Raw genomic sequence first — 27,529 nt, forward strand, 5'->3', positions numbered from 1 at the left:
AAACCACCTCAAGGATGTCAGATCTAAGTTTTGGAGTGAGTCTTAATCGATTAAGAGCTAGAAAATGCAAGTTAGCCAAATAGAGGAGTACGATGGCCGTACAAGTAGGTACGCTTAGCGTACAAGCCCTAATGCAAGTACACTGCACGTACGTGGTGAGTATGCCCAACGTACTCAGCTAATTTGGGCTTTGGTGTTTTGGGCTTCTCGGTAATGGGCTATGTTGGATTTTGGTTGCCTTGGGCCTTGTTGGGCCATCAGAATTCAAGTGTTTGGGCTAGGAATATTTTTGGACCTTGGATGAAGTCCCATGAAAGGGTTTGGGCTCAATTTGGAAAATTGCGTCATATTTGGACTGTGGGTGTTTATTTAGAAATTAGGCCTTTTAGATTGTTGGTTTGGGCCAAGTTGGGTAAAGGGTAAAAGGGTCTTTTACCCTAGTTTAGACTCTTAGTATGAGTTGGGATCCAATTATTAATTGGATGTTATTGTGATTGATAGCTCGAGGATTTGTCAGACTAGTAACTAGAGATTTATTAGTGTGATTTAGCTGTTCGATGTGAGTTTCCTCACCATGCTTAGCAGGTCGAAGACACCAATGCTGGCCCATGATCTGTTATGCTAGAATACTAGATGTCTATGTGACCCTTGTATGTGTATGCGATTGTATGCTTACGGGGCAGGGCCCGATGGTTATTATGTATGCTATGATCAGTTATACGTATATGATTTGTATTTGGGCAGGGCCCGTTATGCGAGTTTGGGTGGGACTAGTTATACTCTTTGGGTGGGGCCCGTTATGTGAGTGTGGGCGGGGCTCGTTACACTCTTTGGCGGGGGCCACTATGTGTTATTATGTATTGCATGTGGTATTTTGGGGAACTCCAACGGGAAGAGCTCGTGATGATTACAGAGCACACACCACCATGTTCCGCATTTTCTTGATTTACTCTGATGTGATATGATGATTGATACATTTGTTTTATCTGGATTTTTATGATGATGTTTTTGGGATACTGATTTTATTAATTTAAAAATGAAATTTTTGAGTCTTATGTTTGGGACGTTACAAAATGAGCCCCTCTGAAGCCACTAGCATGACCATCCTCATTCAAAAGTAAAGTTGCAAAAGTATATCCTACCACTTGAAACTCAGATATCTCATGTAAAGAGAAATGATGGGACCATAGATCCCTATGATCATGTAGAGATGTTTTATGAAACACCCCTTGTATGAGCAATTTGAAATACACTTTTAAAATTAAGTTTTAAAGTAAATTTATAAAAAAAAATCATATAATGAAACATATTATGGATAAACGTCCCAAACAGTTAATTTGTTAACATTTTTTAGATTTCAAGTCATACGCGAGTGTGACAATATAACCGAGCTTCTGTAATTTAAATTAATCATTAATACATTCATCTTTAATTCTAAACCAAAACAATCTTCTAAATATTTAAGTGCTAAATCCATCACCGGTCATCAATTAAGTCATTCAACCTCAATACCCATTAAAATATGTAAGTTAGGCTTGGAAAGTCTGGTGAACTCTCTCAGGGTCAACTCTTAAGGGTATTAGACAAACAAACAATCCAAACCCAATGTCAAACCCCTCCAAAAAGGTTTTCAAAATATCAAAGTATTTGTACAGTCGAGACAAATCACTTCAAGGTACACATTTATAAACAACATCAAATTCATCAATAATAAATTGACAATGTTAAAAGAATGAAATACAATATGCTTCTATATATCAAACCCCAAGTCAATCTCAAAGTCCAACTTCAAAATAGATTAGTTGTAAGATAAAGTACATAGTCAAGTTAGAACAAATCCTTGATTATGATACTCCAACTTTCCTAACAACCTAATCTTTCTCAATACCTTTCTCAACCATTGTCAAAACTTTTTCAACCTTTCTCAATCATTCTTAACATTCTTAATTTTCGCAAACATTCTCAAGTATCTCAAGTCCCAAACCTATCCTAAATGGATATACAAATTCATGATGTGAACTCAATTTTAAAACTATCAAGTTTGTCCCATTTTAATATCTTTTTACAAAACTTTTTTGAATGTACACATATAACATATAGTATCACAACCAGTAAATGCACATAGGAAATCAAATCAACGAAAATTACGTAGTACAATATGTAATAGGGACATGTATTATTAGGTAATGAACTCACACCAACTTGTTGTAATACTCTAATGCACTTCCAAGTTGTTTGTATGTCTAGTTATTAACAAAGGATAGACATAAGTTGAGTAATTACTAGCTAATCATCTTAAACAAAGTTCTTAGTCTTAAACATCTCATTTAATCCTTTCATATCATCCTAGAGATCATACGAAAGCATTGGAATAAAATAGAGTCGATTCGGACATCCGGTTGAAAAGTTACAAATATCCTTTACAAAAAGTACTCGTTATGTTGGAATTTTCCTTTTAATTCCATTTGGTCGAGTGAATTTCTTAGCAGCAAAACTCGAGTTTTAAACACTTTTAAGCTTCCAAAACATGTTCAAATCAATCCTACCTTCATTCCTTCTACTCCTGATGACTTTAGACGATTATTATAACATTCAAATACTTGATTCAAATATTAAATAATATTCTAATATCGTCATCAATCCAATCTTTTACCATCTAAAAATAAAGACCCAAGTGATTTAGATTCAATATTCATAAAAGGATAATTCCAAAATACATTAGTGAAAATAGGCTGATAATCCAACTAACCAAACCAATTCAAGTGTTGTAGCGAACTCTTCATCATTCATGATCCATGTAAATTCCATGAATCTCCGAATCAACTTTTTTCAATCTAGGAAAAGGTTCGTATAAACCACCATATGGATCGTTGAATTCTTCTTCTACTAATGCCATTATAATCTACAAAACATTACACCCACCAATGTGTCAAAAAAAAAACATAATATGCCGAAATTGAAGAAAACCATCAGAAATTCTAATACACACTTATCATGTGCATTATTTCTTCACCCAAAACCTTCAATTACCCAAAATTTGCTCTATTTCTAGAAACTATAACACAATTGTAACCGTTCATTTCCTCTTAAATCATAATTTTTGCAATGATTATTTGCAAATACCCAAGTTTTCCGGCTCCATCGAATACGTAAAGTTGATGTGTAGAGACGTTTTGACCTTCTCAATGTGTAACGACTCCAAAAGGTAACACTATAACGATGTTTATACTTTATAGTTTAATTGACATGTTGGATGCCAACAAGCTAGGTTACAGGTAACAAAATGGTTTACCTCGTAAATGTCATTTATAAAAAAATAAAAACAAATAATTAAAATAGCAACATTGCAAGTTTGTGGCATCTACACAAAATAGAAAAATTAATATTGATGTAAAACCATATAATTTTACCAAACGTAAAAGACTTGTGTCACATTTTCCCAATCTACCAATAATTTTTATTTTAGAATATAGCATGTAAAAGATAACATTTAGTTCAAATCATCTAATAATGACTCATTTGACTCCCTTCTTTTCCTCACTCTCACCCTCAGCCCATCTTTCATCCTCATCGTTAACGACAAGACATAATCCGGCGGATTCTTCATCTCCGGCACCACCTCCACCTCAAAGATATCAATAATCTTCGCTACCACCAGTTTCATCTGAGTATAGGACATTTCTTTACCCAAACAAATTCTGGGTCCACCATGAAACACGGGAAACTTAAATGAATTTTCCGGTCTATACACCACATTTCCTCCGCTTCCCTCCTCTTCGTGCAACCACCGCTCCGGCCGAAACTCAAGGCAATCCTTGCCCCAAACACTCTCCATTCTCCCCATTGCGTATGTGTTATAGGATACGAACCAGCCTTTCCCGACAAACGTCCCGTCCGGCATGACGTCGTCTTTTAGGCAATCCTTGGTGTCCACCGGCACCGGCGGGTACAACCGTAATCCTTCTGAAATTGCTGCATGCAGATTGCAGATAATGCATATGTCTGAGGTCATCGAAACGGTAAAAACCCCGACGAATTTCTCCGGATCTAAGCCGGATTATTTTTAATTCTTCGAGTATCTTTTGCTCTACTTCTGGATGTGAAGATAACACCCAAAAGAACCATGTGAGAGCCGACGACGTTGTATCACGACCTGCTAATATGAAACTTATGACAATGTCCCGAAGAAACTCTGGTGAGTATTCGGATTCGCTCATAAATCGAGACAACAAATCCTCGTTGGGTTTGACAGCCTTTTCCTCAATTCTCGACTTTATGATGTCGTCCGCAAACTTATGAACGGTGATTATCGATTTTTTCAACTTTGCCTCCGAACCAAAGTTCAACAGTTTCTTGATTTTGTAAAGTTCTGGATAAACGGAGAAAAATCTCATACAAATAAGCGTAGAAGCTTCTTCAAAAGCTTTCATGAATTCACTGTCCGAAGTTCCGTCACCGACTAGACAACAAGGGTCGACGTTGAACGCCACCCTACATATATTATCAAAAGCATACCTCTCCAGAAGGTCTTGAAGGTCAATGACCCGGTTCAAATCCGCAGCTCTTTCAAGAATTGGTATGAATCGGGTATGTAACTCGACCACCGCGGTTTCCATGACGAAGTTCCGAAGGGATCGGGTGTTGAACTCGTAACTGGCTGTTTTAGGCTGCGCCTTCCATGCTTCACCTTCAGAGTTGAAGATTCCACGGCCGAGGAAATCTTCGAGGATTGAAATGAACCGGGTTCCTTTTGGGTAGTTCTGGAAATTGGTCTTGATCATGTGTTCGACGTTTGAAGGGTTGGCAGTGATGAAGCCTTTGATTTTGGTGAATCGGAAGATGACGGCGGTGTTGGTCGGAGACTCGGAGAGGACTTGGGTGGTCCATTCAAGGAAACGGTGGCGATTTAGGACAAACTCCGGTATGGTTCCTAGTAGTGGGTAGTATTTGAAGCCTACGGTTTTGGATTTTGTATGGCTGAGAAAGAAGAAACGGTAGCTGAACAGAAGGATTAAGAAGATGGAAAATAGAGGTTCGAGAGACATTGTCTACTTTTTGTGTTTACAAGTAAAATGTGAAAGAAGCTTGAAGGAGCTCCATTCCTTTTAAACTTGGTTCATGGTTATCACACACGCAATTAGATACAACATTTTACTTGATACTGATTTTTAATTAATTATTTTAGTTTTTTTTTTTTGAAAAAGAAATTAATCTATTTCTAAACTATTCATTAATTTAAGATATGTCAACCCACCAAGAACTGAGCTAAAAGTCTTTTATATATATATATATATATATATATATATATATATATATATATATATATATATATATATATATATATATATATATATATATATATATATATGTGTGTGTGTGTGTGTGTGCGCGCGCGCGCGCGTGCACGCTCGCGCACGCCATGTTGCTCCAATTTAAATTTTTTAATAATTTTTTATAATTCAAGTCTCTAAACTTTTGTCAAGTATTAATGATTATTTATGTATAACTGATTTGTACAAAAACATTTTTATCTTGAATCTCTTGAAATTCAAGATATACCAAAATAATAGTCTACAGACAAAAAACACATATATTAAGGAAAAAGTAATTATGAACAACTTTATTGAATAAAATAACAAATTTACCCTTTCATCTAAAACTTGGAGCCAACTTTTTCCCACCAATTTTCCTATCACGTTTTAGTTAAAACATTCAGCCAAATTTATTCCCTCCATTTTTTTCATCATAAAATGTTAAACCAAATTATTCCCACTAATTTTGGAGCCAATTATTTTTATTGAAAATAAACATGGAGCCAATTTATGGGTTAGATTGTTTTCAACATACGTCTCTTTTTAAACAGGGATGTTAAGTTCCTTGCACCCATCCAACCTAATCTCTTTCTTTCTATGTCTCTTTTTCTCTCTCAACAAATACTCCACCGTATCTTTCTCTATCTCTCTAAAAGTGAAAAGTCAATTTTTTTTGTTGGTTTAGATATGCCTCTATTATTGCTCATGTCAATCGTTCCATCCTCAGGCCATCCCTCCCCTGTTCTTCGTTAGCCGTCTCCTCCCATGTGAAGCCGCCGGCCAGATATCACCGCAACCCACAGCAACATCGGAGACCTTCGACCTGACAGCTAAGGTTTGTGTTTGTTCCTGTTGTCTACACTCGATTTTCTTTTTCCTGCTATCTGCTTTCATTCTTCTTCTTTTTTCATCCACAAGTTCCCAATCCTAATCTATTTGACAGTAAAAAACTGGAAAATAAAAAACGATTGACCACTTGTATGTTTCTGTTTTCAGTCTGTTTAGGTGAGTAATGTCAAGAATTGTTATGTTTAGGAAGAGTGTTGCTTAGAAAAACAAGACCTTAATTATTAGAGATGCAACGACATCAATTGATACAGACAAATGCCACTTTACAATGGATTATAAGGATGGTTAATTTGCTTATTTTTATTAATCTGGTTATGTTGGTGGATGTTAGATAGAAGCAAGTGATTCCACTGTGTGATTTAAACAGCAAAACAATAAAATTTCCATTTGATGCATTCGGTAATGAAGTTTTTTCGGGAAAAATTGGTATCTACCCGTTTACAAGATTAGAACCCGCTAAACGTTCAAGCAAAAACCGTGTTGCAGGAATGTTAGAGACAAAGCCTATTTTATCCGTGACTAAAGAAGTAACAAGGTCATGGTTTATAGAAAAAGTTTTGCCGGATATTAGAGCTAAATGGCCTCGAAGTCATGTCGGTCCCATATTTATCCAACAAGATAATGCCAAGCCCCATATTGATGTCAATGATAACGACTTTCTTGAAGTGGCATCTTCAGATGGGTTTGATATCCGACTTAATTTTCAGCCCTCCAATAGTCCGGATTTAAATGTTTTAGACCTTGGATTCTTTCGAGCAATCCAATCACTTCAAGAACAAGAGGCTTTAGGTACGATTGATGAATTGGTTCATGCGGTTCAAACGTCTTTTGAAAAAATGCAATCTCAACAACTTAACAATGTATTTTTAACTCTACAAACGTGTATGATGGAAATCATAAGGGTTCAAGGTGGCAACAACTATCAAATACCACATATTGGTAAGAATAGGTTGGAACAAGAAGGAAACTTACCACTTCAAATTGGATGTGATGAAAATTTGATAAATGAGTCTTTATTGCAATTGGCTGCCTAGTTATTTTTGAAACAAGTATTGTGATCAAAATAGTGAGAAAAAAATATTTTTGTATTGATATTTTTGATAGTGTAATATATTTTGTGTTAATTCTTTTTTATTTTATGCCATGAAATTAGTTTGATATCGTGGATGTGGAAGTAATTTTCAAAGACAAAAAAAATTAGATACTCCGTATGTGATAACACAAAGAAAAAAATAACATTTGGATATGCCTAACTCACATTTTTGTTTTACGCCGTTATGGTTGGTTAAAGGAAAAAAACCAAAAAATAAAAAGAGAGAGAGAAACAGTTGTACAGGGAAAAAATCAAAAAGTCTTTTGGTTGGTTAAAGGAAAACAAAAGATGCTTACTTCATTAATTAGAATACGTAGGTAACGAAACAAAAAAAGAAAAAGTGGCTTTTAGTGCATTAATTTTCATATAAAAAAGTAATCATGAAAAGTAACTTTTGAGGGTATTTTGGTAAAAATGACACTTAATTTTAGAAATAGACAATTATTTTGGGACAAATAAAAATAGAAAGATGGATTATTATATCGGGACAGAGGGAGTATGTTTTATTGTAACAGCCTGTTTCGAATCGTTTTATAATTTGGGGCCATGACCCGAAGATCATTTATCATAAGGCTTCAGGCCTTGGGGGGGGAAGAGAGATTCATACCCATTTGGATGTGGGTAATGTAGATTAGGTGATCCGAGAGTTCGGTTGGTGTTTTGGAGCCTAAGGGTATAACCGTAAAGTGATAGTTCGAGCCTTTTATGAATTTTGGATTTAAGTTCGAAAAGTTTTAAGGAAAATGATAGTTGATAGGGTTGTAGAGTTTCCCATTACCTTTCCGTGGATTGAGCCCTATTTTCATGGTTTGAGTCATATTTAAGCTCCTTATCTTCCCAAACCCATTTCATTCTCAACCTCCACCTCTCCAACACCCTCCCTTGAAACCTTAACCTTAATTTTAGCCTTGTAAAAAAAATTGTTTTTAAGTGCTTTAGAGTGTTTTTGGTGCATCTTGGAAAAGAAGGAACTCATTGGAGAAGTGTTGGTTGCATCCAGACTTTGTTCACCTTAATCATTCTTCTAGAGGTGACCGGTAGAGATAGCCTTTAGAGCAGTGATCGGTGCAACTATTCTTTCAGATTGTGAGGTCAGTATTCTTACTGTATCCATGGGTCAAAGACACCAATTCCAGCTCACCAAGTTTTGTTATGTCACACCCCCAAACCAGAACGGCGAAAACGTTTGGGGGCGGAGGACGTCATGTAAGTATCACAACACATGCATTATAGTAATCAAAGTACAAACAACCATTGCATTAATAAGTATAGGTTTTACATAAGTGTTTAAACATTACATATTCAAACATCAAAGTAGATACGGTAACAGACAGAAGACGCAGCACGGTACTAGGCAGTCTTCTTAAAAGTTTCGGGAGTGTACCTGTCTACTGGATTCCAGAGAATACAAGCTATTTTGAAAGAGAGGATTAGCATTTAAGCTGGTAAGTTCATAAGTATTTTAGTTATATTAAGTATACTCCAAGTTCTTGAAAAAGTTCGCATGTTCTTCCAGAAAATCCTATATTTTCTTATATGAATAAATGATAACCACAATACTTCCTTCTGCAATTACTTAGTTTATACTAGTTATATATAACCTAATATCGAACGGATAGTTAAATGTGTGTATCTGCCCTAAGCCCACAACCAAATAAGGAACAAGAAGTAAGGCGGAAGTTACACATTCCACTGTCAATCAGATATTACTTATATATAACTCTGATGTATAAACTAAGGAATTATCTAATCAACCATTAAAGGTCCTTTATGTTCTACTAGTTTTAAGAAATAGAATGACTACGTTCCAAAAAATCCTATATTTTCTGCTTTACAACGAATAAGTAGTTTTAAATCCCCATAAAACCGTTCTGATAAGTAGTTTTAAATCCCCAAAAAACCATTCTGATAAGTAGTTTTAAATCCCCATAAAACCATTTTGTTAAGTAGTTTTAAATCCCCATAAAACCGTTCTGATAAGTAGTTTTAAATCCCCATAAAATCGTTATGATAAGTAGTTTTAAATCCTCATAAAACCGTTTTGATAAGTAGTTTTAAATCCCCATAAAACCATTCCGTTTTAATTATGGAAAGTGATTACTACAGTAGTATATCTTAAAAAGAATAAACTACTGGTGAATAACTACCTTAATTTTAAACTGGTTAATTAGGGTTAAAATGTGATGAAGTTGTAACAATGCTGGACTAGAATGAACACGACGACCTAGTGGCGTCAAAACTGAATATGTGACATTTATCACCCCATGGCTTGTCTGTCGAACTGTAGCTAGCAGTCAGGATGTGGGATTGTCAGTACTGTATAGATCTATACATACAATGCCCGTTCTCCCTCCAGGAGACTCTGGCTACAAGAATGTAACATAGCAAGTATTGTTATGTCCTAAAGACGTACCATCACATTTTAGTTTGAGTAAAGATCGAATTATACCCTTTTCTTGACAAAGTAATTTAGATCTTGTATACTTATCTAGAAAATAGATTTCTCATTGGTTTCATAAATTATACATATTATAATCTATACGTTCTATCTGATTAGCATGATTTCTTATCAGTGTACCCCTTTGCTCAACGTAATACAAAGGTAATGATACCGACCTAAGTAACCTTTTATATTCTCATATGTATAATATATATATAATTAAGAAAGAAACGACTTTCAGACAAATAACCCCACCTTAAGCCCACATCTAAACAAGGAAAGGGAAATAAGGCAACTCATTAGTCCTAAGCCCTTTAAGTCTTATTTATATACTTATACATATATGAACATGATTTTGATAATTATAAGCTAAAAGAATTATAAATACATTTGAAAGAGTTTAACGGTATCTTAAAAGATTTTATGTGATTTTGAAAAGAGTTCACATGACTTTAAGTCATTATGGAAGTATTGGTTAATCCTTTATTGTAAAAATAAAGATTTAAAGCATAAGGAAATCTTTTATGTGGTTGATATCACAAGTATTTACGAATAGATTGCATTCAACTTGTATCCCTCCCCCCCCCCCCCCCTAAAAAGCATTTAAAATCATTTAAAAGGTAGATTATATGGGTATGAACTCACCTGATAGGTGGTGATTCTGGCAGCGTTTCGTTTCTATAATTGATTTTTCTTGATGAAACTGTGAGTTTTTGATGAAAATCGGGCTTTACGCGGACAGCACTTCGACTGGAAATAGGTTAGCTTCTCAGGAATTTCGGGGCTTCGGGCTTTCGTCAGAGCTTGGATATGTCACCAGGGGGTCAGGGTAGTTAGGAGGGCTTAAAAGTGTGTAAAATTAGGAGAGAGGTTGTGAATTTGCAACATAAACCCGGAGCTTTTGGTTCATATTTATAGGGTGTCCTGGGCTCATTCACGTCGTGAACATGATAAGTTCACGTCGTGAACATCCATGAGTCATCCCATAGCTTTAACACATGTTTTCTAGGCTCGATTAGTGTCTTTAACTAGTTCCACGTCTTGAATCTCATGTTCACGTCGTGAATCCAGTCAGGTTAGGGTTTCTGGCACGTGTCATGCTCTCAGACAGTTGCATCTTCGGAAGGCCATAACTTTTGCATATGAGCTCCGTTTTTGACGTTCTTTATATCCACGCATAGGTGGATATGTACTCTATAAAAAGAATGCCCAAATCTGACTTCGTATGAGGAAGTTATGATTTTTCTAAGATCTGGCTTAGCAGTGCACGACCCGAAACTCGAATTTTAGTTCGAGCGGTTTTTGGCTTACACAACCTTAATGAGAGTTGAAGATCTCATTAATAGGAACTCAACGGTAAAAAGATAGATGAAAATGGATTCCGTATGAAGGAGTTACGAATTCTTCGCGGTCATTTAGCAGTCTAAACTCCTCCTACTGTTAAATTTGAGATCGGTCGAGAATTATCTGACGAAGTCTAAATGAAAGTTGTAGATATTTTTTTACCTACGCATGGATATAAATAACATCGAAAACGGAGTTCGTATACGAAAGTTATGAATTTTTGAATATCAGCTGATTTCCACCCTATGTGCGATGCCACGTGTCAGCACTAGGCTCTATCTGGCTATAGCCAGCCTGGCTCACGACATGAATATCAAAAATTCACAACATGAGTGACCCTTCAGCCTCCTATAAATTGAAACGCCCCTCTCCTTCATTCCTCACACCTTAACCCTTCATTCCTCTCTCTAGAACTTCTCTCTAGCCCCCGAAACCCCCCGAAAAGTCTAAGGAACCTCCCTAGCACGAGGCGGAAGCCCCGGAGCGCCCGACGGCTCAGAGAAAAAGAGCCTTTCGGCTCGGGAACGCTGCTCCAGTGGAGACCGGTTTTGAGAAAAATTTGTTGTAAGTGAGCTACGCCTAACCTATCATCTTATGTTTTAATATAGTAACGTTATTAGGAACTTATAATGAGTATTTGGGCTATTATTATGAGTTATATAAGAGTGTTGCTTAACGCTTATATAATAGTAATAATAGCTAGACTATTAATTAGTCGCGGTGAACATTACACTAAACCCTAGTTGTGACAACTCGAAATTTTCATTCGGTCAAACCCTAGCAGTCAATCACTTCATATTATAAGTCAAGTTCACTTATACTTGTTTTTGGGAAAAATAAGTTCGTTTGATTATTTTCATATTATTTTTAAACGAACGGGTGAAAGAAAGTGTCGTCTCGGGTTTTGAATTTTAAAAATCACAAACACCTCGTGGCTTAAAAGTTCCCGGCCAAACTATTAGGTTTGGGTCGAAAAATAATCCCCAAAATCCGTAAAATCATGCTTATCCATGAGTTTACTCCCCAAGACTAGTCATTTGTGTTTACTCCCCATTTACTAAAAGAGTAAACTCCAAACTCTTTCAAGTATCATCCTTGATTTTGTTCTAGATCTTCAAACTAGTAAATGTTCTAACCCTTTCAAGTTAGTATATCACTTAATCTAGTGATTGTACATCCTTTAATCCATTCATTTATGTGTTTTGATTAGTTTTTCCAAAACACCAAGAACACACACCAGTGTTCTTGGACTTAAAGTTCATTTCAGTCTTCCACAATGTAAGTACTTCTATCCTAGAGTCATTTAAAGCTAGCTATACATGTTTATACTAAGGAAAAGTCCCAAGAACACCAAGTTAAAGGTGTTCACGGTTTTGGGAGGTCCCAAAACCGTAAACACCAAGATTAGGGCCAAAGTGGTGTGTTAGGGTGCCTAGATGCTTCACAATGCCTTACGGACTTGTCTAGATTCATCCTTGATGAGTTTATCACACAAAAAGCACCAAAAACTTCCATTTTTATGTGTTTACGGTTTGTGCACCTCCCAAAACCTTAAACACCCCAAAAGGTGTGTAAAAGTCCCATAAATGTCCCATAGTTGTTCCTTATGTCTAAATCCAACCTAGACTAGTGCCATGATTGAGCTAAGGACTTGAAAACCCCCAAAATACCAAACTTATGAGTTTAAGGTAGTAAACTCATGAGTTTAAGGTAGTAAACATGGAGAAATGGTCCTTAGACCGTAAACTCCATTTAGGAGTGTTTTGATGCCACACAACACTTCCTAAGGCTAAATCATGAAGTAGGAATGCTTGTAATAGCTTAGAAGACTCCAAAACAACAAATGGTCAAAAGGTTAGGAGTTTACGACAGTAAACTCAAGAGTTTACGACCGTAAACTCAAGGGGTGTTGGTCCTTAGAGAGTAAACTCATTTTAAGAGTGTTCCTTGAACCCCAATCATACTAGCCTTTCCCTACAACACTTAGATGCACTCCTAAACACTTATAACACTTATACAAAGTGTTTGTCATGCCTTAGAGTGTCTTGACTTTGTTTATTAGTTGTTTAAAGACTAATTGTTTATATACATATATCCTTATATGTTATTAGGATCTTTGTGCGTGTCTAAGTCTTCACTTGACACCAAGCACTTATCCGACACTTCCTTCCGATCCACTTGCTACAGGTGAGTTCATACCCCTTAATCAATGATTTAAATGTTTTTAAATGTTTTATGGGGGGGATACAAGTAGAATCATGCTAGTTATTATATCAATCACATGTGATTAATAAGCAGCATATAAATGATTTGCTACACATTAGCTGTTTTACCAAACAGTTGTTATTCAAAGGATTTTCATATACGTTTTATATGTTTAAAACTCCTGATTTAATTGTTCATTATACACTGTATGTTCATTTCAAACTCATTTACAATTGTGTTTCAAACAAATTTTTCTTAGTATTTAAAACTGTTTTGTTAGATAAATACTTCCAACCTGTTTTATAAATTGACATCAATTCGATCTTTTCTTAGATAGTAATCATGTTAAAAAGGTTTTACAAAACTTATTTTATGCTTTTATATTGTCAAATTCATGTCTATATATGTATGGTTATATAAGAAATGTTTGAAGAACTTAGGAAGGCTATTCACCCTATTTCCTTTTCGCACTTGAGATGTGGTCTAGTGGGATATCGGGTATCTGTCTGAAGGTCGTTTAAATATTAGTTATATATCATGTGTACATATATAGTCATAAAGGTTCTTCTAGTTCAGTTCAATACCCTTGGGTAGCAAGGGTACACATTCATGTTCATACGTACCAGTTACATTACTAGTAAGCTACCGTATGGGTAGTTTAGAAAGATACTAGGACTATTACTAGAACGCGATATCTTACAACGAGTCATTTCATTCATGAGTCAATACTTGCTAGATAGAGAGAACATACATTACAGCTAGTACACACAGTACATTACTATACATGCTAGATAGAGAGAGAACACAGGTTACAGCTAGCACACGCAGTACATTACTATACATGCTAGAAAGAGAGAGAACACACATTACAGCTAGCACACGCGGAACATTACAGTACATTACTATACTATTACATAGATATGTTTTACATGATTATGCTTACATGAGTACGTTTACATATATACGTTTACATGAGTGCGGTTACATATACTTTGATAGGACAGACATCACTAGGTGTTATAGCATAGAACAAGTTCAGGATCTAACTATACCGATGAATCACAACGCATTGTGGTAGTTATATCGGGTATACATGATCATAGTAATGTGGATGTTCACGGCTTGCATACAGGCAGGCATCGTGTAAAGGTCCCAAAATCCCTTTGACAGGGGAGCGTTTAGCCTAGGATCTAGCCATCACATTAGGCCTTATCCCTCAAATAAGGCAATAGGAGTACAGAGGTAGTCACTTATTACAAATACTACAGTACTTAAGAGATTACCCTAGACTTAAGGTAATTAGTACGGTTGTAGTTCGACACTACACCATAGTACTATATCATTTTCCCATTATATTCGCTTCATGAACATTCACATGACGCACGGTAATGTAGAAACTATATTTTTTGTTAATGATAGTCAGATTTGGGAAAATACACACTCTTACAAGAGCCACACACACAGATACTAGATGCCTTGGTAGAAGGATACGATTAGTAGGAAACATAGGGCTTCCTAGGATCATACAAAACATTTTCAATACTTACAGTTCATATACATTTTCAATACTTACAGTTCACATACATACAAATACTTACATACAAATTAACACACTAAAATACTTATGATCTCACCAGCTTTATAGCTGATACTCGCTTTCAAAATAACTTGTATCCTCAGGTCAACCATAGACAGGTACCGATGCAAGGTTCAAGGAAGATGGTGCTCGTTCAATACGCATCTTTCATTTTGATTTATTCTTTAGTGTCTATTACAATTTGACAGAACACACTTGTATTAAAATTATATTATTAATGCAATGGATGATGTTGTCGCTTGTTTACTACTTTTCATTGTTGTGATACTGTAAATGACGTCCTCCGCCCCAGAACGTTTCTGCCGTTCATGGTTTTGGGGTGTCACACTAGTGGTATTGATACTAGGTTTTGTCAAGTTAAAATTATTTTCAGATAACGAAGCGTTGTTCAAGTGCAGAGTCACCACCTTTCAGGTGAGTGCATTGTCCCTTTCATCTTACACATAGATATGAAGTATTTTATATAAATTACGTGCTATGTGTGTATATTATATGAATACTTGTTGTCTATGCTGGATGAACGATTTTATACATGTTTTAAATGATTTAAACTGTATATGTATTTTATATCTACAAAAATGTTGGGGTAAAACATGGGTAGATGTAATAGATGGAATATAAGTTGGACGATGAGTTGAGAGGTGTTATAGACCACGAGGTGAGGATGAGAGGTGAAAGATGTGAGAAGCCTTTTCCCAAACGATGGCCCCGTCATTCAGTAGAGTATAGATGACAACCACAAACTATTCTAGACAATCTGGTGGAACACTAGCAAGCTCGCAACTTGTAAGTGTTGTGAACGATGTGTTCACTCGGTGTACTCTGAACCTTGGTGATCATGCAGACTTGATGCCTAAACCCTGGTGATCATGCAGACTTGATACCTAAACCCTTATGATCATGCAGACTTGATGCCTAAACCCTGGTTATCATGTAGACTTGATACCTAAACCCTGGTGATCATGCAGACTTGATGCCTAAACCCTGGTGATCATGCAGACTTGATACCTAAACCCTGGTGATCATGCAGACTTGATGCCTAAACCCTGGTGATCATGTAGACTTGATACCTAAACCTTGGTGATCATGCAGACTTGATGCCTAAACCCTGGCGACTATGCAGACTTAGTGCCCGTTGTGTAAACCATGGCAACGATGGACTTTGTGCCGATTCCTTAGGATAATCCTTAGGAATGAATGAACGGGGAATAGCTGATTCTCAGGGTATATCCTTAAGACTAAAGAAGATAATGGGGATGGGTAATTGGGTTGATTGTTTGATTGTTTAAACATAATAATTATATTATTGTGGGTTGAAAACCCTATGTACTCACCAGGTTTCCCAACCTGACCCACTCAGTTTATTTATATCACAGGTGTTTATATGAAGTCACATTACACTGAGAGATTAAAGAGATGTAGATCATTAGTGTAAATAAATCTAAGTCCCGTTTATGCTTATGTTTCTGTATTGACGACGACATCCCAAACGTTTTAAAATGAATAAAATATGTTTCTTCGGAAATGCTTTGATAACGTATTTATCGTGTTTTTCTGGGAACAAATTCCGCAACATTTTTATTAAAAGAGGTACTCAGATTTTCATAAAGCATAAACACAATCGGTCTTTTCTGGCCGTGAAAATGGGGATGTCACAGTTGGTATCAGAGCATTAGTTTAAGAAAACTAGGAATTTGTATGAAATTTCTAGGCTTAAACTTAGAATGCTAAGCGATGATTGTGAGATGAGTGTCTGGTATATTTTAGACACAAACACTAGTTTATTTTAGGAAAGATGCCTAAAATGTTTTATGTTATAGCTATAAAGATGCCTTATATGCTATTATTTGTTCGGATCTATGGTCTGTTGCCGACCGGATCTGGAAAATTTATGTGTTTAGATTTCTAAATGTTTGATTACAGTATTAGAACTGGCATATAACTTTTCGGTGTGACAAGGATATCTATATGTCTATCGTAAATAAAATATTTCCTATCTTAAATTTCTCGCATCGGTACACTGAACGTCTGCTTGGGTGTACAAAACGTCATGGTGAAGACAGACTAGGAAATATCCGAGGAAGATGACAACTTGAGCCTAAGAATGTGATGGGTCATGCATCGGTCGTTGTGCCTGCACCCGAACCTATCACAATTGCAGAAGTTCAGGAAGTGATGTGAACCATGATAGACAGAGAAAATAGAGGAAATGAGATGCCTTTCGATAGTGAATGATACATATCGGAAGATATCATAAGACGTATCTTGCCTTTAGAATACGTCTAATAAAATAGCAGTACGTCTAGAGAAGTACGGTACATCTGAATGTACACATTTGATTGGCGGGATGATAGAACGATTGGTGTAATTCCTAAAGTTTTCCTATCATCTGGAATTTCCACCACCAACCGAGATGAAGCAGAATTGATGATTGAAGATACGCATGAAAGAAGTCCTAGTAGATTCTAGGGAAATTTTTATGATTATTTGGACACACTCGTATGTGTTAAATTGTTTTGTGATTTAGGACTTGGGGACTGCGAGACAATACTTGGGACGAGTATGAGTAGGTGTGAAAGGTAGTAGATAAATATACTACCGGAAGCACATGACTCACGCTTGGATCAGGAAAAGTCACAAGGTTACCAAGAAGCTAGTAATTGATTCCATTTTATTCACGTATGTCGTTACCATCGTTTCGGTAATGACTAAGAAGATAGTTGATATTCCGACCCTAGTGGTCATATCGAATTGAGTCCGACTTCGCTGAGTATGATAAGTGGTTTAGAAAATCGAGTTCGATGTAGCATCTGACTTAAGCCATAGGATTGGAGTAAAAGATAATCGAAGTAATTGGTAGAGGTATCGCGACGGTTGCTTGTAGCTAGAAATGCTACCTTTTAAGATGTGATTAACACTGTTTTGGAATTTGACTCTAAGAGACCTGAGTCTGAGCGTTGCAACATAAGATGAGAGGTCATTAGAATATGACACATCGGTCCATTGTAGTAATAAAAGAACTTATCCTAAGTTCATATCCAGTGAGGATCGAGATTGTGACTTGAAGGTCATAATCTGGAGTCTAACGTGAGATAGGGAGCAAGTGTAAGATCGAGCACCGCCTACAGTCAAGGAGTCCAAGAGTTAGATACTCATTTGAATAAACAAGGAAATTACGATTATTTCCTAGGATGAAGAGATAAAGTTTGGAGTCATTATACTGCCCTGTTTCGTTGATGATTCCGGGACGTAAACATCCTAAGGGGGAGATAATTGTAACGCCTGTAGATCCGGGCTAGTCAATTTAGAGATAATAGGGGTCGAAAATGACTTTTCAGAAAAAGATTATTTATAATAAATATTCTTAACCAAGTTGTAGAATATATCTCAAGGTTTCCGTACATATAAAGAATGCCGAAATCCGAGTTATAACGAAGAAGTTATGGCCCATCGAAGTTTTACGGCAAAACCGACACGACACCGGACGTAAATAGTGAATTTACAATGGAGGACTTTTTAGCCTTATTTATCTAAACCAAAGTTGTAGTATATGTTAAACCGCGAACATCCATAAAAAGAACGCCCAAATCGGACTTCGTATGAGGAAGTTATGATTTTTCTAAGATTCGGCTTAGCAGTGCACGGCCCGAAACTCGAATTTTAGTTCGAGCGGTTTTTGGCTTACGCAACCTTAATGAGAGTTGAATATCTCATTAATAGGAACTCAATGGTAAAAAGATAGACGAAAACGGATTCCGTATGAAGGAATTACGAATTCTTTGCGGTCATTTAGCAGTCTAAACTCCTCCTACTGTTAAATTTGAGATCGGTCGAGAATTAGCCGACGGAGTCTAAATGAAATTTGTAGATCTTGTTTTTAAATACACGTGGATATAAAGAACGTCGAAAACAGAGTTTGTATGCGAAAGTTATGAATTTCTGAATATCGGTTGATTTCCACCCTATGTGCGATGCCACGTGTCAGCACTAGGCTCTGTCTGGTTGTAGGCAGCCAACCTGGCTCACAACGTGAATATCAAAAATTCACAACATGAGTGACCCTTCAGCCTCCTATAAATAGAAACACCCCTCTCCTTCATTCCTCACACCTTAACCCTTCATTCCTCTCTCTCTCTCTCTAGAACTTCTCCTTAGCCCCCGAAACCCCCCGAAAAGCCTAGGGAACCTCCCTAGCACGAGGCGGGAGCCCCGGAGCGCCCGACGGCTCCAAGAAGAAGAGCCTTTCAGCTCGGGAAAGCTGCTCTAGTGGAGCCCGGTTTTGAGAAAAATCCGTTGTAAGTGAGCTACGCCTAACCTATCTTTAGTATAACTTATGTTTTAATATAGTAACGTTATTAGGAACTTATAATGAGTATTTGGGCTATTATTATGAGTTATAGTTGCTTAACGCTTATATAATAGTAATAATAGCTAGACTATTAATTAGTCGCGGTTAACGTTAGACTAAACCCTAGTGGTATTGATACTAGGTTTTGTCAAGTGAAAATTATTTTGAGATAACGAAGCGTTGTTCAAGTGCAGAGTCACCCCCTTTCAGGTGAGTGCATGGTCCCTTTCATCTTACACATAGATATGAAGTATTTTATATAAATTACGTGCTATGTGTGTATATTATCTGAATACTTGGTCTCTATGCTGGATGAACGATTTTATACATGTTTTAAATGATTTAAACTGTATATGTATTTTATATCTAAAAAAATGTTGGGGTAAAACTTGGGTAGATGTAATAGACGGAATATAAGTTGGATGATGAGTTGAGAGGTGTTATACACCACGAGGTGAGGGTGAGAGGTGAACGATGTGAGAAGCCTTTTCCCAAGCGATGGCCCTGTCATTCAACAGAGTATGGATGACAACCACAGACTATTCTAGACAGTCCAGTGGAACACTAGCAGGCTCGCAACCTGTAAGTGTTGTGAACAATGTGTTCACTCGGTGTACTCTGAACCTTGGTGATCATGCAGACTTGATGCCTAAACCCTGGTGATCTTGTAGACTTGATACCTAAACCCTGGTGATCATGCAGACTTGATGCCTAAACCCTGGTGATCTTGCAGACTTGATACCTAAACCCTGGTGATCATGAAGACTTGATGCCTAAACCCTGGTGATCATGCAGACTTGATACCTAAACCTTGGTGATCATGTGGATTTGATGCCTAAACCCTGGCGACTATGCAGACTTAGTTCCCGTTGTGTAAACCGTGGCAATGATGGACTTTGTGCCGATTCCTTAGGATGATCCTTAGGAATGAATGAACGGGGAATAGTTGATTCTTAGGGTAGATCCTTAAGACTAAAGAAGATAATGGGGATGGGTAATTGGGTTTATTGTTTGATTGTTTAAACATAATAATTATATTATTGTGGTTTGAAAACCCTATGTACTCACCAGGTTTCCCAACCTGACCCACTCAGTTTATTTATATCACAGGTGTTGATATGAAGTCACATTACATTGAGAGATTAAAGAGATGTAGATCACTAGTGTAAATAAATGTAACTCCCGTTTATTCTTATGTTTATGTATTGACGATGACATCCCAAACGTTTTTAAATGAATAAAATATGTTTCTTCGGAAATGCTTTGATAACGTATTTATCGTGTTTTTCTAGGAACAAATTCCGCAACATTTTTATTAAAATAGGTACTCTGATTTTCATAAAGCATAAACACAATCGGTCTTTTCTGGCTGTGAAAATGGGGATGCCACACCAACATCACTTCGGACCACAGACTGACTCCGGACGCTATTCCACTTCGGAACTAGTACTAAATTCGGAGTAACAAAAGGATAGTGATTGCTAGAGGTTCACTTTTAGGTTCCAACGATCTCCCCCTAAGTGAACTTAGCAATATAGTCAGCTTAGTTGGAATCTTCCTTAATGAACACGTACGCCCGGTAAAACCATTCTCTGACTCCGATGTACCGTTACAGCCGACTTATGAACTTTAACTTCACGTGCTCGGGTGCTTCGGACTTTGATGCTCGACTTATGAACTTTTGAAGGGTCTTGGTGGAAACCAGGTGTTTGTCAAGGACTCTAAAGAAGTCCTTTTGGTTTGTTTTTCATTGATGATAGACAAAACCTAGTACTGGTTCATCGATGTGTCCCTCTGCCAAGATTTTCAGCTTTTGGCAGTTTGAAGTCGATAGACAAAACCAAGATTTTGGCAAAGTATTTTTCTATTCCGAACAGATAGGCCAGCTCAAAGTCTCATCGGCAAAATTCAGCAACATAATCTTTGAGGAAGCTTAAAGCAGCGTGGTAAGCACCCATACTCAGATCATCAGATTGAATGCTTCGGAAGTGTGCAACAATGGTCAAGATGTCATTTGGGTTGATTGTAGGCAAGTCGGCGTCAGTGATGGTTTTCTGAATTAGTTTGTTTCGAAAGATATGATAGCGGTATAACACACAGTTGAGTTCAAACTTGGTTAGGATCTTCCTTCCGAATCCAGAAATCTTGGTGATCCTTTTCCGAGACCAGACTTCTTTTTGAGGAAGTTCATTCTTGGAATAAAAGGTCTTTAATCTTTCTCTCATAATGAAGTCAACTAATAAGACAAAAAATGTTCCCTATTTTCATATATGCTTTTAAGATTCCTTTGACCACACACTTGAACACACATGCATTAACCAGCTGTACCATAAGCTTCAGCACTTGTACACTTCCGAAGTAAGAGTCCAAAACACACTAAAAGCACATAAATTCCAAAAATTTCACCTCTGAATCGAATCTTTTATTCCATAACACTTTTGTCTTCTTCAAAACACCTTTTTACATGGGATAACAAGGTCTAAACACCACCTTTTTCACAAAAACTTCATCTTCTTCAGCAAAAATATTTTCTCCATAAACTCAGATTTTAACAAAAGCAAAAATGTATGAACAGAAGCAGCAAGATTTTTATTTTTCTAGCAACATCACCAACAAAACAGTAAATAACTCACAAAAGATTTTTCAGTTGCGAAGGTTGATCAATGCTTCATAAATGACGAAAATCTTCAAGACAATAAATCAATCGGGATCGTTCCCTTGAACTAATCGTGAGGTCTTCAAGGTTACACTCTGATACCACTTGTAGGAACCCATTTTATCGATTGGATTGGTGCGGAAAGATAATATCAAGAAGATAATCATATGAACAATGAAGAACATAATATGTGAGTAAAACTATAGTGGATAGATAGATAAATACAAAATATTACAAGAACAACACTCATGGATGGGGAGAATCCCCACCCAAAACTCTCTCCATAATCTATGTCTACATAGTGAACACTTACAAACAAATGACCCTCACCTCCACTTTATATACTAGTGGAGGGAATATGCTTTCCATCCAAGAGAATATTCTAACCTAATAAATATCATCATTATAGAGCATTTTAATGCTCCAACAAGGACGAAATCTAATTTAAGTGGGGAGAGTTGTAACACCCTAATCCGAATCGTTTCATAATTCGGGGTCGTGACTCGAAGATCAATTATCATAAGGCTTTGATCCTTGGGGGAAAGAGAGATTTAGACCCCTTTGGATGTGGGTAATGTAGATTAGGTGATCCGAGAATTCGGTTGGTGCTTTGAGCCCAAGGCTATAACCGTAAAGTGATAGTTCGAGCCTTTTGTGTGATTTATCTGTTTTGGCATGATCGAGTTGAAATATACCCCCAGAGTGAGGCTCCAGGTCTGGGGCCCATGTTTGATTATGTGACAACCCAAAAATTTCTTTTCTGTATAACCACTCACCTCAACAGAAGTCAAAATTGTGCCTGCTAACTTTCAAGCTTTTTGGAATAAGTTTGATTGTTTTAAAGATAGTACTGTTGGAATAGTTTCTAAGGCTGCAACTATATTAGGCAAGTATTTGACCCGGTTGTGCATGGTCCTTTTGGGTTGCCTTCACCATAGCAACTTGATAGGATGATTTATTAAGAGAGAATAAATATTATTAATATATTATGAGAATAATATAAAGAATAATAATATTGTTATTTGATTAATATAAGTCATAGAATTAATTAGAATTCATTTGGTGACTTAAAGAGATTAATTAAATAAGAGGGTATAAACTGTCAATTGTTTGATAGTTAAACTTTAGACTGTAAATCCATATTGGATAGATAGTGGACGGATTCTAGAAGCTATGGATAGCTTCAAATCGTCCAAGGCTATCTAAGGAATGGATTTGGATTGCTTTAAGAGAAGATTATCCAATTAGGGTTTAAGCTGTAACCCTTAAGGAGTCTACAAGTATAAATAGACCCTATGGCAAAGGGAAATCGGCACTTGATCAAAAGTAGAGAACCCCTGGCCGATTTCCTCCCCTCTCCTCTCTCCCAAATCATCCTCCTTGCTATTTGGTGTTTGTAAGCCATTAGAGGAGTGACAATTGTGACTCTAGAGCTCCAAGACAACAAGATCAAATAAGAGATTCAAAGGTATGATTCTAGATCTGTTTTAGTATTGTTCTTATTCCTAATTAGTCATTAGAAGTCTTGGATTCAAAGCATGTTTAATTAGAAAGCCTAGATCCAAGCATTAGGGTTTTGCATGCGCACATAGGAAAGTTCTTATGGCTAAAACCCATCAAGTACATCAAGAGATATCAGGAGAGAGGATACCCTAGGATTTATTGTGTAGCAATAAATGCCCAAAACTTCAAAGGTTTGGAGTTTATGGTCCAAAATGGAATTGGGACCGTAAACCCTAAAGACTATATAAGTGAGACTTAGACATTTTATTCACTTTTTCACATTTCCAAGACTAGAGCCATTTCTCTCTCAAGTATCATCCCATTTTTCTTCAAGATCTTCAACTTGTAAGTGTTTCTAGCCCTAATATGTTTAGATCAAGTGTTAAACATCAAGAAATCATCCAAATACCCCAAGGAAAGGGTGTTCACGACCCAAGAACTTCTTGGACCGTGAACACTAAAAATGGGGCCAAAGTGTGCCTTATGTCCCTTTAGACCTTGGAACCAAACATAGAAACTATCCTTGACATGTCTAGACCTTAAGAGCATCAAGAAAACACCCCAAATATCACAAGGAACAAGTGTTTACGGCCCAAGAATCTTCTTGGACCGTAAACCCTAAAAAAAGGGTGCTAAAGTGTCCCTATTCTCTTACCAAACCTTGGAAACAAACCTAGAACCTTCCTTTGATGTGTTTAGCACATGAAAACCCCAAGAATGTCCCATGTATATGTGTTTACGGTTTGGGGAGCTCCCAAAACCGTAAACACCTCAAAGGCATGTTTTGATGCCCCCAAACTCTTTCCTTAAGCCTAAGAACTAGCCTAGACCTTAACCTTGAAGTGTTTAAGACTTGAAAACATCATTTGACCATAAACCATTTGGGTTTACTACCGTAAACCCAAAGACAAATGGTCCATAAACCATAAACCCCAAAAAGAGGTGATATGTTGCCTTAATCACTTCCTAAGGCTAAGACTTGAAGTTAGGGTGCTTCAAATTGACTTCTAGGACTTCAAGGCACAAAATGGTCAAAAGGACATAAGTTTACGGCAGTAAACTCATGGGTTTACAACCATAAACTCAAGTGGAGTTGGTTACAAAACCGTAAACACCAATTAGTGCCATTTCACTTCCCTTTGTTGAATCACATGTGATTCCAACACTTAGCCAAGGTGTTTCCTAGTCCCGGAAGGTGTTATCTTTCATATAGTTGTTTATAAACACTATATTCATGTCAATATGTGTCCTTATATGTCATTTAGGACTTGTTGTGTCTCGGGACTTCATTCGTGGAACTTCTCATCCGTACAAGCTTACCCGATTGAATCTCCCACATCAGGTGAGTTCATACCCCGTAATGAATCTTTTAACTATTTTAACTATTTTAAGGGGGAATACAGGTTGAACACAATGATAATTGTGTAAATGTTTGTTTTTAAACATCTTTCAAAATGTTACTTATGTTAATTATAAGTTGTCAAAACATTTCAAAACTCGTTTAAAGTTATGTTACTTAATAGTTATACAAAACTCTGTTTGTAAAGTAAAAGCATAACTTAGTAGAGAAATGAGTCCTTTCAGTAACAGTCCAAGTAGAGCATTAGTAAACTATTATAGGTATAGTTTAGGAGAATGCTATTCATTACTTCTAGTATAATGAAGCACACAAGAAAACAATACCTAAATAGAACAAACAGTGAAGAGAATCAAACAATACCAAAACAGAACATAACAAACAAGTTAGGATGCTATAGCATGAGAACACACAGACAGGATCTAATTATACCAATGAATCACTAACGCATTAGTGATAGTTATATTGGGTATACATGATCATATAACTTTAATGTGAATTACACGGCTTGCAAGAAATTGTTGGGGTCGCGTTTGGTTCCCTTAATCTCTTTACATTGAGAGCGTTTAGTATGGGTTCTAGCTTTCACATTATGACCATAATAAGACAAATATGTTCTTAGGTTATTAGTACATCCGCATGTCATTATAAACAACATCCGTGTACTTACTTTTCCCATTACTTTCATAAAGTGTCGGTACCACTTGAAAGTTGATCTATTTTCTAGTCAAGATAGTTATAAACTAGGGAGCATATACTTTTACATTCGACTAAGGAACAGTCGGGTTTAACACAGAACAGAAGATGCCTTGGTAAAAGGCTACAATTAAAGGTTAGGAATCATAATGCTAGCTTGATGATTCCTTAATGTATACACTATAGGATACATATATACTAATCGATTCCGACGGCTAATAGGATGTGTGCGTTCGCTTCATTTTCTGTTCTCGTTGGATTTTGGGCTTGGACCGAGTTCCCCCAATCTATTATCTACCTGAATCTATATATATTTATGCTTAAGTATAAATTAAGTCGTCATAAGGGTACCATGTATGGATCAGGTTATAGGACACAGAGTCGAAGCACAGTTTTTCTAGTACAAAACATACTTTTCAAAGACAGTACTTTTGGTATACAAAACTAGAGATTTCCTAGATAAGGGCTTAATCCATTTTATTAAGCCAGTACAGTTTTAGAGACCTTAGTTGAGTAACTCTATAACACCTTAGTTTATACACCATATTTATATATAAAACTAATATCCAATAGATAGTTAAATGTCTGTTTTCCGCCTTACTTCTTGTTCCCGTTGGATTGTGGGCTTAGGGCAGATTCACCCAGTTAACTTTCTACTCGATATCAGATTATATATAGCAGTATAAACAAAGCTATTATAAAAGTAGTCACTGTGGTCAATATTTTACTATAAGAAATATAGGTTTTCTTAAATGAACTTTTCATTAGATATAAAGGAACCATTACAAATAACTCCATGAGTAACAAGTGAATAAACCAGGGTTATATATGACAACGACCTAATAACCAATGGAATGTGTGCTATCCGCCTTACTTTCTGTTCCCCGTTGGGTTGTGAGCTTAGGGCAGATGCGCACAATCGATTGTTTGTTTACTCTGAGTATATATAACTTGTACCCACTTAGTACGCTTAGAAAGGCTTGTAGTGTCATTTTACTTAACTTTCATTCAAGTAGGAAATATATGATTTTTTAGAGGAATAGGTGAACTTTTCAAAACAGAACTTACAGCTTACATCACTTTTACATAAACATTTTCCACAACGCTTTACAGCTTACTCACATCACTAAAATCTTATGAACTCACCAGCTTAATTGCTGATAAACTCTTTCAAATAACTTGTATTCTCAGGAGACTATTAGACAGGTGCTTGTGTTGGGGATTCAGAAGATGGAGCATTATAGCTTCAAGTCTTGTTTTGTTATTTGTTTATGACTTCTATGTTTTGTGAACACACACATTGTAAACACTTTCTTTCTAAATGAAATGGTTGTTCATTACTTGCTTACCATATGCATATCTTGTGATACTAAACATGACGTCCTCCACTCCAGAACGTTTCCGCCGTTCCGGTTTTGGGGTGTGACAGATTGGTATCAGAGCATTGTTTATAGTGAACTAAGTATATCAACCGACAAAAGATATACGTCTATAAATACAATGGCGCTTAAGTGCTTTGGATAATGATATATTTTAGAGTATAACTACAAGTTATAAAAATATACCTACTTGCTCATACATGTACATAATAGAACTAAGGTCACGAGGAGAACAGAACTAAAAGTATTTAAATGTTGGGCACTGTCGTCAACCCGAACAGTTATGTAATCATAGCTAGGATCAATATAGCCTGATCAACTATATTCATTCGAGATGTGACCAACATGTGTTTGGGAATGATGTGGTGTTGCAACGGGGTTAAAACTTATTGGAACACCAGTCAAAAGAACGCCAGAACAAGTACAGTTAGAGTTAGAATATTATAGGAGTATTTTGGTCCAGATAAATAACTTATGTTATAACTTAAAAGAACCTTGCGGATAGGTCTATAATCTTACATGGTATATTCATAAAGTTTTATATATAATCAAGATCTTATAGACATAGAATCTGTGACCGACGCTTCGCTATCCATTCCTCTTAAGGAAGTAGTGTTGAGGTGGGATCAATTATTCGAAGGTCTATTTGATCTTCAATTATATACAATACAAACTGGTGTACCTTGTACAATTATAGGAGGATTCCGTAAGGATCACCCCATAAAGTTACCTTAAAGATCATAGGTTCTT

The 27,529-nt window shown here is 36.5% G+C and overlaps 1 protein-coding gene and 1 pseudogene across 2 annotated transcripts; one reads left to right on the forward strand and one right to left on the reverse strand.

The window, feature by feature from the left end:
- Positions 1-3,362: 3,362 nt before the first annotated feature.
- LOC111906929 (cytochrome P450 CYP94D108-like) lies at positions 3,363-5,091 on the reverse strand (annotated as a pseudogene).
- Positions 5,092-5,862: 771 nt separating this feature from the next.
- On the forward strand, positions 5,863-7,295 carry LOC111906923 (uncharacterized). 2 transcript variants are annotated; one of them, XM_023902711.3, is made up of 2 exons: positions 5,863-6,147; positions 6,309-7,295. In XM_023902711.3, exon 2 carries the CDS (start codon positions 6,650-6,652, stop codon positions 7,193-7,195), a length of 546 nt encoding a protein of 181 aa, XP_023758479.1. In that variant the 5' UTR covers positions 5,863-6,147; positions 6,309-6,649; the 3' UTR covers positions 7,196-7,295. The 2 variants fall into 2 exon arrangements, with proteins under 2 accessions (XP_023758479.1, XP_023758480.1); XM_023902712.3 differs by having other exon boundaries at positions 6,648-7,295.
- Positions 7,296-27,529: the final 20,234 nt, after the last annotated feature.

Source organism: Lactuca sativa, chromosome 8 (assembly GCF_002870075.4).
Source record: "Lactuca sativa cultivar Salinas chromosome 8, Lsat_Salinas_v11, whole genome shotgun sequence".
Lineage (NCBI taxonomy): Eukaryota > Viridiplantae > Streptophyta > Magnoliopsida > Asterales > Asteraceae > Lactuca > Lactuca sativa.

Bases quoted from the DNA above. Each gene is read 5' to 3' on its own strand.
- LOC111906923 (XM_023902711.3), top strand. From the start codon at position 6,650: ATGTTAGAGACAAAGCCTATTTTATCCGTGACTAAAGAAGTAACAAGG.